Source organism: Pseudorca crassidens, chromosome 14 (genome assembly GCF_039906515.1).
Source record: "Pseudorca crassidens isolate mPseCra1 chromosome 14, mPseCra1.hap1, whole genome shotgun sequence".
In the NCBI taxonomy this organism is placed as follows: domain Eukaryota; kingdom Metazoa; phylum Chordata; class Mammalia; order Artiodactyla; family Delphinidae; genus Pseudorca; species Pseudorca crassidens.
In genome coordinates this window covers 71,660,230-71,673,833 of record NC_090309.1, presented here as the reverse complement: position 1 = coordinate 71,673,833, position 13,604 = coordinate 71,660,230, and the positions used below count along the sequence as shown (strand labels likewise).

The 13,604-nt window shown below is 54.7% G+C and overlaps 1 protein-coding gene across 1 annotated transcript; it reads left to right on the top strand.

Moving 5' to 3' along the window:
- The first annotated feature begins 255 nt into the window (after positions 1–255).
- Positions 256–13,333, top strand: CIMIP2C (ciliary microtubule inner protein 2C). The gene is given in 3 exon segments (XM_067703868.1): positions 256–352; positions 888–1,156; positions 13,169–13,333. Coding segments are annotated over 3 exon segments (531 nt in total).
- Positions 13,334–13,604: the final 271 nt, after the last annotated feature.

Sequence of the window (13,604 nt, the reverse complement as noted above, 5' to 3'; positions counted from 1 at the left end):
TGAGATTGTGACGGAGGAGGTTAAACTGCAGAGGTGCTTGCTGACACCAGGACTGCTGTAGGGGGAGCCGGGGAGCAGGTGGGGGGCGAGACACAAAGAGCCTGGTGCCTTGGAGGCTGTCTGTCATCACCCCCCGCCACCCCCGCCAATTAAAGACCTTAGGCCCCACCCTGCCCTACATGTGGCCCAGGGCTGTGTGAGGGTCACTGGAGAAATCTGGGTGTGGGCACCGACCACCTACAGGAGGGAGGCACTATGACCAAGAAACCTCACCTGGGCCGGCCGAAGCTTTGCTCTCTGGGGCAAAGGCCCAACCCTGGATTCACAGGAGGGACTGCGCTGCAGAACTGGGGCAAGTGTAAATCACACACTAGACCTTTTCACGACTGGCTTTTGCTCCTTACTTATAAACCTCTCTTGTGGAGTAGTCTGAGAGGCAAGCGGAGGTAAGAAGGAAGTTCCTAGGGAGAAAGGAGAATTAAGGAGAAAAATGTCCTTCGCTCCCGACGTCCGTGCGCACACACACACACACACTTAAATTACAGTGTCCTGGGCAAACACGCCAAGCGGGACACACGTCTGAAGCCCCCTCCTGGAGGCCCCGCGGAACGGGGGCCCGGTGGAAAACCTTGGGGAGCAATGGCTCTTGACGTCCCTGTGGCCACTCGGGCTCTGGGGCTGAGCCGAGCTTGGGCTGCTGCTTTGTGAACCGTTTCCACCTCCGACCCGCCTCGGAGCATCACCCATCTGGCCTGGCGGGGAAGCTGAAAGATGACAGGATGCGAAAACGGAGGCTTGGGTGGGAGCGGCGATTTGCGGGGTCACACAGGAGAGGACGTGGAGATGCGGGAACATCTCGCGGGCGCGCCCCGCCTGGCTGCTCCTAGAAGAGGACGGCGAGCGGGGTGCGGGGCCCCGGAACGCCGCGGCGGCGGCGCAGCCCCCCTGGCGTTGCCAGGCGCACGGTTGCCGGGTAACCCATGGCCAGAGCGCCAGGGCTCGCTGCGCGCTCGCCGCCCCCATCATAGCCTCCCGCGGCGCGGGCGCCCTACTGACCGAGTTCAACGCCGCCTACGTGCCCCCCGGCCTCATGCCCGGGTAAGACCGCCGCACACCAGGCCTCGCCTGAACCTGGGGCTCAGAGCCCCTGCGGGCGGTCTCTCCCCTCCTCCCTCCACAAAACCCTCCACCGGCCTCCAAACTCCGCCCTTTGGGGGCCGAAGGAACCCGGGGCGCCAAGCTTTCACCTGGCGGGGTGGCCTCCCCAGGGGTCTGCGCTCTCAGAGCAGGCAGTGGCTGGGCGCGGCGGGGGCTCTCCAGGCCCCCTTCGGTAGGAAGTCGGTACCTAGCGAGCGCGGAGCCCGCTGGGCCGGGATAACCGTGGTTGGGGTCCGGGTCAGCGGGAGGCGGGGGAGACGACGTGTGGGGTTGGTGTTCGGAGATGCCGGGCAGGAGCAAGAGGGTGAGGAGTCCCCGAGAAGGGAGCGGGTTCTTCGGCCCCCACTACATTGCGGGCACGCAGGATTCCCGCAACATGAATTACTTGTTGGTTGAAGGAGCGAAGGCGACCGGGTGGGCACCTGGGAGCGGGGCTCGAAGAATCTGACAAGGCAGGACCGACAGTAACGTTTGGTGGTGTGCGCTACCCACCGGATCGCCTCCTCGGTTCTCCCACTGACCTCACTTAATCCTCACAGAATGCTGCCTTTGAAAGCTTCCCAGCCCCCAGACCTGCCCTACCTTTAGCATTTTCGGATGCAGGGCAAAACCTACTTTTCCTTTCTCTGGATGTGTTCACACTCCAGACAGCTAAGGTGCAAGTCTGACCGCTCCCTTCCATTCTTTGGTCCTTTTTCTCAAAGTGTCTGAGATTTCCACTCCCAACCTCCTCTTCCAGGTTGTGAGACTGTCTCCTCTCTTCTACCAGTCAACACGGCCATTGAGGATGGGGGCTGGATTCTGAGAAGCCGCCTGCACAGCACCTACACATCTGTATTGAAAGAATGAATGAAATTAATGTCTTGAGAGTTTTGCAGGCAGGATCTCCACGTGGGTGGAAAAACACGTGCTCTCTTCTGCAAACTAAACAGGCTGCAAAACAAAGAAAAGGTCTCTGTATATTTTGTGTGACGTTTGGGTTGTCTTGAAGCAGAATAAGGCTGACATAGAGGAGCTGTGATATTAAAATAACTTCTGCACACAGAGGTAGTACAGTAAGTAGGGGCCGGTTCTGTAGCTCTAATCCAGCCCCTTGGGGGACAGGGCCTTTCCTGGGCCTTAGAGAGCTCAAAAGCTGCTTCGGTTCCCATCAGACAAAGCTGATTTACCAGGTCACAGTTGTTTGCGGAAGTCAAGCCAGGTGTGTTAGAGAAGAGGGCTAAGGATTTTCCTCTTAATTCTTTCAATCGTTTAGGCGTTCCTTTGATAAAGATGTGTTGAGTGCTTGGGATGGGCCAGGTGTTGGGTTAAGACAAACAAGTGGGGGGCTGCCCTGGAGGGGTCCCCAGTCTGGTGTAAATACATAAGGTTTAGTTCAAAACCATCTCTGCAGCCTTGGATAGTGGTGTTTACACCACACTCTGGGTGTTTATCATGAAATTTGATTTCGTACATTGCTATATTTTTGTCTTAAGCCCACCACAGTCTCCAATGGAACCTAACCCTCCCCCACAGCTCCCCAACTCGGTCCCAGGTTGCGGGGCGGGAAGCTGCATGTTTCAGAAGCAATCCCAGGGTACTTCTCTATCCACGCCACTCGTCTGCAGTTCCCTTGAGTGCCCTGTCCTCCGACTGATCTAGAAATTGTGATAACAAGTGAATCATAAATAAGGTTGCAAGCGTGGATGGGCTCGTTTGAGCAGCTGAGCCTCTATGTGTTACTTTCTTGGCTGGATCTTTCTGGGAGGGAACTGCTCTCCCTAAAGATTCTCATCAACAAGGAGTGAATTGAGCTGTCTTATGTGTCTAAATGCTACCTTATTGGCAACTTTGTTAACGTAATGAAAGAATCCAAGATTCCCTGTCACACTTGGGTAATTATTATTTTGTATGTCTTTTCAAAGATGAATCACAGGATTTTAAGTGCAAGCAGTCTCTTCTGACACTCAGATCGTCCTCCTTACCAGTTTTACTCAGAGAGGCAGAAATACTTGCAGGGGTGAGGACCTCGGAAGCTAGGCAGTCCAGCCCCACCACCACCTCCCGTTCCAGACGTGGTCACCGAGGTCTGGGGGATGGGGACTTGCCTGGGCCTCAGGCTGGTGATGGAAGAGCTGGGCTGGAACCAGGTCCCTGATGCCCTGTGGTAGCACTGTGAACCCCCAGCACTGAGCTGGGCTTTTTACAAACTTAAAAAAAAAAATCTTCACAACAACCCAGTTGTCAACCCAGATGCAAAACTGCCCGAGGTCTTTCATCAGGTTGCCCAGCCAGGTCTGTGTGACTTCAACACCCTGCTCTCCCCAACTGCTAGCAGTTATCATCAGTTAGATCTCTACAGCGTTCAAGGCCTGATTCTGGGTACTGAGGGGAACAGGATGCTGGTCCTCAGACAAGGATGCCCCACCTGCTCCCTTGCCGCTTTGGGCAGTACAGCCCTCAGACATCGTGCCACTTTCTGACCCATGTGCCCTCCCTGCAGGGAGCAGGGAGCTCTCGGGTCAGAGATCCCGGGATTGTAAGGCTTTTGGAGGGATGAGACTGGCTCAGTGAGACTCTGTGCCTCCTGCCCGCAGGTCAGATCTAGGTGGGACCCATCCCTTTGTGCTCTGCCTCCCACCACACCTCACCGGGCTCCCAGTCCGAACATTTGACCTGCCCGTGCATCCTGGGGGACAAAGCAAAGGTCGTCTGCCCAGGAGGATGTAGGAGGCCCAAGTGCCCACATAGCTACCTGATGCCACTCACACAGCCCTGAGGAACTGGGGAGCCTTCCTAAGAACAGGGGATGGGCGGCTCCGGCAACCTGGGCTTTGTAACAGGGACCCTCCTTCTCTGCAGAAGAATCATAAGCCCATAGAGATGTGCTCCCATTTGTCAGTTCAATTCAGCAAATACTTACAGAGCATCTACTGGGTGCCAGGGATGCAAGTATGAGTAGAACCCAGCCCTCTCTCCCCATGGAGTTGACAGTTCAGATAGGAAGAATATACTAGGGCCCAGGTAATTACAACACAGCAGAATGTGAATTGAGACATAAGAGAGGCACAAAGATCGAAGACAGTTCAATGGCAGGGACAGGCGTGGTCTATGGGTGGGTCGGAAGAGGCTCGATGGGAAAGGGGGTGTATGAAACGTACCTTGAAGGATGGATAAAATCACAATCTGGGGAGAGGAGGAAACATCTTCTGGACATAGGGGATGGCATGGGGAGGAGGTACCAGCAGAATATGCTTTGAAAGCAACAAATGGCCTATTTGCTTGGAGTGGCAAAGCTGGTGTTACCAAACCAAACTTGGGTCTTCTTGCCTGCACACAGTGAAACCAATCCGTTGACCTGGGTTGCTGTGAAGGAACATGCCGCGTTTATTGCAGGGCACCAAGAAAAGAGTCCAAGTAGCTAGTGCTCAAAAGCCCCCAACTCCCCAAAGGCTTTCAGGCAAAGGCTTTTGAAGACAGGGTGAGGGAGGGGGTTTGTGGGGTGTGTGATCAGCTCGTGGACATTCTTCTGATTGGTTGGTGATGAGGTCATCAGGAGTTACTATCATCAACCTTCTGGTTCCAACCAGTCTGGGTTCTAGGTCCTTGAGGGCAGCATACAATTAACTTCTTCCACCTGGTGGGGTCAGTATCTGCAAAATGGCTCAAAGGACATGGCTCGGAATATTATCTATGGTCCTTGCGGAGGAACTAGAGGTCCTTGACTTTGTTTAATGGCTGAACTGTTATTATTTTGTCTTGCTTGACTGTTTTCCTTTCTTTCTGCATTTTCTCACGTCTCTATTAAATTGATTCTTTGGAACTCTGGGAAGGCCTAGGAGGCTGAAGTTTTGCTACAGACAAGAAGCGGTCGGAGGACATGGTTGGGGATTCTGTCCCTGGAAAGCCCCATAGTGTCCTGCTCAGTTACACTGGGACACTGAAGTGGATGATGAGACTGGAAAGACCTCTCACAGGGGCCCACGTCAAGCAGGGCCTTGAGCACCTGGCCCAGTTTGTTCTTAATTTCCCAGGTGATGGGGAGCCCTTGAAGGTTGTTGCCCAAGGGAGGGATCTGACCAGAACCGTACTCAGCAGGAAGTGTGTGGAGAAGAGGGTGCTCTTGGAATGAGAACAGGCTGAACAGTAACAAGTTAATTAGTGAATAAGCTGCTCGTGGGATCCCTGATGGCGAACGGTAATTAATTTGAATGTTAGCTGGGGGACCAAGCAGTGCTTTTAGGAGGCGGGGAGGGATGGCTCCCTGCGTGCACAGTAACCACAGGGGGCTTTGACTGTGGACCGGGCTGAGCACCTTCTCCAAGCTTGTGTGGTGCGCAGGTGGGTGAGGGGCAGGGATGGATGAAGGGGTCGAGGAGGAGGTGTGAGGGTCCGTAGGGACCATTCGATGCCCCATCGTGAAACATGCCGTCCCCCTCTGTCCTCTCCACCATGGCGTGCCACACGCCCAACAAAAACGGGGCTCTACCATGGAACCGCACTGTCATGCTCACAGCTCGCAAATGCAAGTGCGTACAGGGACATAGACCTACCAGTCAAGGCGTGCCCTCCGAGGGCTAAATAAATATGACCATGTGCATGGGCACGCGCGTGCGTGCACACACACACACACACACACACACACACATGCGCGCGTGTGCACGGGTCCCCGCCCACAGCAAGAGGGGCTGAATGGAATCCAGAACCCACGCAGAACCTTAGGAAGATTGCGGAGGAGAGGGCTTCTCTTCTATTGGGATGCAAATATCTCGGCTTTCAGAGAAGGTGGGAAAGCAGGGAGCAGAGGAGGAGTGTGGCAGAGAGCCTGGGGGTGGCAAAGACAAGAATCACGATGACATGTCACTTTTCTATAGCTCCTTTCTTTGAGGTGCGCAGACGCCCCCGTGGGTGGGACTCTCTGGAGCCCAGCGTTCCAGGAAATGGTGCCCCCGGCTTCTGGACTTCGGCCTCCTTCAGTGAACGTTACTGAGCACTTGTCATGTGTCAGGGGCTGTGTAGGTTTTGAGGATAGAAGAGGACACTCATTAGCAGAGGAGCTGAGCTCATGCGGATCTTGGTGTCGATGAAGGATCGTAATCCTGCTGTGAGGCAGAGATGCTGGGCAGAGGGTGGGTGGCCAGGGGAGGCGACAGGGAGCCTGGCTCTGTGAGTGAGGGCGAGATGCCCCAGGAGGCAGGAGGAGATGCAGGTGGAGGAAACGTGTGTGAAGGCTTGGAGAGCACGTGGGGCCCCAGGGATGTGAGTAACACTTCCGGGGCATAGGGCGCCCGAGGGGAAGTGAAAAGAGAGGTGAGCCATGATGATCAGATGATGAAAGGTCACTCTGGCATCAGTGTGGACGACAGGCTGCAGGGGTGACACTTGGTCTAGGGGACTAGCTAGGAGATCTGAGGCTGTCCAGGTAAGCAAGAGGAGGACTGGTAGCCATGGGATGGAGGAGGGCAGTGGGAAAGTCACTAAGGAGAGAGCAAAAGCAGGACTTAGGGAGAGGCTGGATGTGACAGTTGGCAGGGTGATGCCCGGTTTCTGGTAGGTGAGGCGGTGTTAGCCAGGACGGAGACGGCCAGGAGGAGAAGCAGGCTGTCTTCAGTTGTGCTGAGTCTGGGGGCCCCGGGCAAGCGCTCGCTGGGCAGCTGGGTGTGTGGATCTGTAGCCGGGAGGAGGGTCGGAGCTGGAGACACCGATCTGGGTGTCCTCGGTGTTGGAAGTCTAACGTGGACGAGCTCTCCCAGAGGGAATGGGTCCCTGAAGAGAGAAGAGGACCCTGGGGCAACACCAGCACCTAGGAGATGAGCAGGGGAAGAGAGCCAGACTCCAGTCCGTCCTCCTCCACGCTGAGGTTATCCTCAAAGCCTCCCCCCATGGAGACCCCTTCATGGAGCTCCACCAGTACTCTCCCCACCCGACCTTCAGGGGAATGGGCCTTCCCTCCTCACGTTGAAGAGCCTTGACTGCCAGCACCATTTTTGCACACACACACCAGGACTCAATAAATACCAAATGAGGGGGAGGCGGGAGGAAGGAGGGCTGAGCGATGCAGGCTTTTGTATTCTCAACACCTAGCATCGCACCGGCACACAGTGGGTTCCCGATAAAGTAACTCTTAATGCCATCTGACTCTCTTAAAAAGTGTTACCTGTGCAGGTAAAGAAGAACGCAACAAATCACCCCAAATCCAAACACCTAGAATTAACCTAAAAATCATTTTAGCTTTCTTTTTGTGTGTCTAGTCAGATAAAAGCCTAAATGGATGGGTGGATGGGTTCATGGATAGAAAGATAAGCGAGCAATTTTATAAAAATATGATCTTACCATACTTACTATTTTAAAATGAAAAGCATGAAATTTAATGTTACTCAAACTTAACTGAAGAGAAAGATACCGAAGTAAAGTGGAAGAACAGATTTTAGATAATGCTAATTCATCATAAGAGATCTCCGTTTCTAAAAGTTCCCTCTGAGGGATAGAGAATAAGCACCGTTAAGGGGTTAGAGTAATTACATTGTGTTATTTTCACCAACGTGTTTCGATTTTAGATGCCACGGGTTGAACTATGCTTTAGAAATTCTAAGTGCACGCCCATCTCCCCTCCACCCACCCACCCCCAACTTTTGTTGCTTAAATTATTTTTTCCTTTGACAGGTTTTATAACATTTACATTCTTTTCTGCAGCCAGCCTTCACCTAGTAGCTATTCTTGGTTCTCTGCACTTAAATAGATGCGAAGTGACCACCAGTCATTCTTACAGAGGTTCTACATTCCTGAGTAGTTTTTGCTTTTGAACCGTCTCTTAGTTGGCAGGATTTCATCATTGAGCACTGCTTTCAAGAAGAGCTTTGGGTGCTTTATTTCCTGAGCTCTTTCATGCAGCTGCCTTTATACCTGGGTGACTGGCCAGTTCGATATTCTCGGGTCATGCTCTTTTCTCTGCAGAGCGCTGTAGACGGTTGTTTCTTTAGTTTTCATTCTGTTGCTTCATTTTCTCTGTGTTGGAGTTCGGCAACAGCTGGTGACCGGCACCTCTTTCATCCCCTGCGTTCTGAACCACTTGAGAAAAAAGATAAACGAGGGGAAGCTGGCGTTGGAGAGTGGGGCTGACGCTGAGCCCGGATGAGATAGCCGGGCTGGGCTGGGGCAGGCTTTCCTCCTGAAGGGCAGAGTGGGTCCCCCAAAGGGCATGGAGGAGCAGGGTGGCCTTCCTTGCTTCCAAGCAAAAGAGGGAGGAGAGTGGGCTTCACGCCCCCCCCCCCAGGTAGATGTTCCTCCACTTCTAATGTGGAAGAGCAAGTGGGGGCTGGAGACGGCTGGTGGACAGTTCCCTCCACACGGAGCGACTCATCGCCGGGAAGGAGGAGGCACCTCCCAACCGCTTGTCTTTGACTTCTAGACGATGGCAGTGCTCTGTTTGTGACATTTCACACACGGCACAGAGAACTTTCAGGGGCTCTGCCTCCTGATCGTAGGCGATGCTTCTTCCAAATGAGTTTCTTCACCAGTGCGAATGTTGCAGAGAGGAAGTGGGGGCCAAGGATGTTGGATGTGGCGACTGGATGATCTCACATGACCTTCATGAAAAAGCGCACATTCAAGTGACGGGTCAGGAGGAAAGCATAGGAGTAGAAGAAATGAAGGCAGAAAGTAGTAAAGAGAATTCCTTGGAGAAATTTGGAAATAAAGGAAGAGAAAGGGTTGTAGAAAGCAGCAAGGCCAAGTGTGGAATTTTGCAATCTAGGAAAAGCTTTGAATGTCTGTGGGCAGAGGAGAAGACACTAGGGGAGCAGGAGAGATCCCAGATGGCTGGGAGGGGGGACAGAGGCCGAGAGACAGGGAGGGACGGATGGGGGAGTGAGGCCTTGGTGAGGCAGGAGAGGGCGCTGCAGCCCAGGAGCGGGAAGGCCATGGCAAAGAGGAGGACTCCGTCCTGAAAGTGGCCAAGGCGACCCCGCAGGCTCGCAGGCGCTCACCAACCCCACCATCTTTCGAGGACAGGAGACGCGGCTGCCAGCAAGGAACTCAGGAGGGGCCAACAGGAAGGGTCACTGAGGCAGGAGGGAGAGGGTTAGGACCACCATGGTCAAGGCACCCAGGGCAGAAAGAAGGCAAGGGACAAGAGAGGTGGGGCTGGAGAAAGGCCTGAGTCCAGTGGAGGGTCTCTCCCCTCTGCTGCCCACTCTGCAGCCCCGTCGCTCACTGCTCTGGCCCCGGGCTAGCCTCGAATGCTGCAGGATCGCAGGGAGGTAGAGCTGCGGAGGGAGGGTAGGACCAGGAGCGGGGGCGGGACTCCTGTTCTGCCTACAGTGCAAAGCCATTGGAAGGTGCATCAGTAACCACGGTGCTTAACTTTCCTGCCTTTCATCTGAAGATGAAATCATGCGTTTCTTTCTAACTCTAGGCCAACACCCGTTCTACCTGTGAGGAGCCTGAGGCCCAGGGCAGCCCTCAGAGGTAATACTGAAGCACGTCTTCAAAGGCCTCACTGTGCTTTGGCCTCTGGTGCAGGACGAGTTCCTGAAATGGAGAAACCCTCGACTGGCAGTGGCCTGGCCGGCTCCCTGCACTTTCCGGGGCTTCCCTGGGAATGTTTTCACGTCGGGGAGGGAGCTCAACCAAGAGGAAGTAAGACGTCAAGCATTGCAGTAGGGTGGTCTCAGGAGATGCACTGGAGGGCCCTGGAGCATGGCCACTGGCTTTCAGTGTCTGTGTCTGTAGGTCCCACCGTAACATCACTGGTACTGTTGGAACGTCAGCTACTCACCTTGTCATTTGTTTAATAGACATTTCCTGCCCACAGACCATGTGCCTGACACGGTTCGGAGAACTGGGGATCAAACGTAAGATGTGATCCAACTCTGCCCTTGAGAAGCTCCCCGTCTAGCAGGGAGACAAGATGTAAGCGGACAGTAGCAGGACAGGGTGAGATTGGTGGAAGGGGTTTAGGGCACAGAGAGAACAGAGAGTGGGACCCACCTTGACTTAGAAGAGGCGGCAGGGAAAGGCTTCTTCAAAGAAGTGACATGTAGGCAAGTCTTAAAGGGCCTTTTAGTACCGGGAGGCTCGGAGCAGGGGACGGGGTGGTGGTGGACAGGTTTGTCATTCCTGATGGCAGAAGGCACAGGGCAAGACGCCAGTGGGGAGAGTGAGGGGAAAGGCGGGGTGGAAGGCAGGAAGAGCAATTACACACAGGAACCGCAACGGCTGTTCACAACCGGGCTGCAGGGTAACTGATGAGGCAGAGACAGAGGCAAGGGTCAGGTCACTGACAGCCTTGCCTGCCACGCTAAGGAGCTGACTTCAGAAAGTTCAGTCTGGCTATAAGTGTGGAAAATGGGCTGGAGGTACGAGTGCAGGTAGGAGAGCAGGGAGGAGGCTGCTGCCGCGGTCCAGGCGATAGGCGATGCAGCTTGAGCTCAGGTGGCGGGGACGCAGCTGCAGGGCTTGCTGGCTGACCGGATGTGAGCGATGAAGCTGGGGGAGAGGGATGCCCGTTCTGTCTTGGACGTCGCGGAGTGCTCTTCACGGAGGTGGGACTAGACTGTTGGGGAAGGTGGAGGTGGGAGGTGAGGCCTGGGGGACATCCCAGGGAGATGCATAGTGTGCAACCGTACACAGGAGTCTGAAACTTGCAGGGAACTTCTGAGCTGGAGCTGGAGACCAGGGGTCCTGCACACACAGGTGAAGGTTAAGCCACGGCATGGAGGCCATCACCAGGAAGACTGGGTGGGCCCTGGACAGACCCCAGAGGAAGTGGGCAGAGAGGGAACATGATGAGAAAGAGACTGAGAAGGAAAGGACAGAGGTGTTGGTGAAAACCAACAGTGAACGAGAGAGCAGAGTAATAGAAACCACGAGTGATATTTCAAGAACAGAGCGGTCCACAGTGTCCAGCATTGCAGGAGGGCCACTGGTGACCTCGGCAAGAGTGACCTCAGTGGCGACATGGGGGCAGGGCCAGGTTTCAGAGGGCGGGGAGCCCAGCGGAGGCTGTGCTGACTGGGGAGCTTTGATCTCTTATTTGCCCGAAGTCTGATTCCCATGCTATCTGATGTCACCAACTCGCCCCTCCTCTCCCCTCCCTTTCCCCAAACAAGTCTTGGTTCTCTCTGTGTGAGTCTCAGTTAACCAGGGGTCGTGAGCCGTGTCTGCTGTGCTCTCTGTGTCCCCAAGCGTCTCTGCTCGCCCTGCTCTTGTCCCTCCCACTAGGCCCCTTGGTCGCAGGGGGTGATGAGTTAAGACTTTACCCCACAATACACAGGGTGACAGTTACAGAGCGAGGGGGTCAAGATTTCAGCAGCCTCAGGAGGGATGCCAGGAACCTGAATGGGCGGAATCAGGAAGAGCATTTTCAGTTGCCCTGGGAGTTTGGGAGCAAACCCCATAATCCTTGCTGAGTCTGCAGGCTTCTCCCCCTGCAATGGCAGCCTTGCAGCTACACTCGTCCAAACGCCAGCACAGCCCCTCGGTGCAGCAAGGAGCGTCTGCCCTCTGGTGGACCCAGAGGGTACTACACAAAGCAGGGCTGTCTCCCCAGCCCCAGCCCAGACTCGGAAAATGTTCTTTTAGGGACGTGAACATATTTTTCAAAGTCCAACCGTCCCTCTAACAAATGTGAAAGTTCCTTCCTGTCCACCCTTTGCTGCTTTTATCTGGCAGAGCTTCTTCTCCCGGGGAAGGCCAGCTCTGCCCTGTGAGATAATCGGGCATGTGGTTTCCTCACTCTCCCTCCTGCCACCCAGGCAGGGAGATCAGAAGTCTATGCTGTGAGGTGTCCTGTGGAGTAGGGGGCATCGGGAGGTCAGTGGGCAGATCTTGGGTTTCCAACTCCATGCTGACCCATCGCTCGCCTCAAGAGCCCCGAGCCTTGCCGTTGTTGTTATGGATAAGGCAGCGACCCTTTCCACGGAGTTTAATGGTTTTTAAAGCTACAACTTAACATCCTCTATAGGTTCTTCTGTGCAGGACAGATGGACGCATTTTCTAAATATGGAAACTGAGACTCCACAATGGCCTCGGGAACTTGTGCCACGGCAAGTCTGGTTGAAGGCAGAACTGGAGGGAACCCGGATCTCCCAACGCCAACTCTAGGATTCTAGGTTGGCCATCTCCACCCTTGGGGTGGCTCTGAGTCAGTCCATCCCTGGAGACAGTGCAGGGCCTTGTCTGGGGACAAGTCTCCCTTGAGACCTCTCTGGGCAGGATCTGCTTCTCCTGCAGCTGTGGGACCCCAGGACGCCCAGCTCTGTTCCTTCTCCAAACTGCCTGGCAGCTTCACATCTAACACAGGGGACCAGCTAGGTGGTTGGGAGTAAGAGGGTTGTGTCTGCACTCAGGCTTTACCCCGATCATCTCTGTGGCCTGGGGAAAGTCCCTGTCCTTCCCTGAGGTCCACTGCCATCACTGTCACCACCACCATCATCTTTGTCACCGCCACCATCACCATCATCATCAGTAGCAGCAGCACGTTTCTTATAACACTTGTTGAGTGTTTGCTCCTTGTTCAGCATCATGTTAAGTGCTTTGTACACATTACTTCATCTACTCCTCAAAACAGAGCTAGGAGGGAGGTACCGACATTAGTCCATTATTACATGTGTACACTTCTAGCAGGAATTGGGCCAGAATCCATCCCAGCTTCTTGACACCTATGTCTTTGCTCTTAATCACTGTACGCTGTGCAAACACAAGTCATTCTGACCTCGAGTGTCAAGCGGATGGGCAGCCGGCAGGGTCATCGGCAGCACGGCTGGGAAATGGGCCTTTTTCACCCTCCCTACCTGGTTCACTGCATAACACTAGCTCCATCCTCACTCCCAGGCCTCCTCTGGGGCTGAAGAAGAAGTGGCACATTTTAAGAGTATTCCCTGGGCTTCGCTCGTGGCGCAGTGGTTGAGAGTCCGCCTGCCAATGCAGGGGACGCGGGTTCGTGCCCCGGTCCAGGAGGATCCCACATGCCGCGGAGCGGCTGGGCCCATGAGCCATGGCCGCTGAGCCTGCGCGTCCAGAGCCTGTGCTCCGCAACGGGAGAGGCCACAGCAGTGAGAGGCCTGCGTACCGCAAAAAAAAAAAAAAAAGAGTATCCCCTGAGAACCTGAGGACCTACCAGACATTCCCGTCAGGGAAGAGGGTCTCCCCACAGGAGCGGCAGATGCGGGACGGCTACTTCGAGTTCAGAGCCTGATGCCTGAGAGCCATGGCATCACCAGGTTGGATTTTTGGAATAAAATCTTTATCCGTGACCATCCCACATTCCTCTCCTCTGAGCCCCAGGACCACTTGGCCACAGCAGGACAGCACTGAGGGTCACACAGCACGGTGTCTGAGGGGCCTGTGCAATGCTCACCCCAGGTGTTAGAGCCAAGAAAAGGCGGTGTCAGCGCCCTGCTGGACCCCCACACCTCTCCCCTGAGGGCGGCGTCAGCACGCGGCTGGACCCACACACCTCTCCCCTG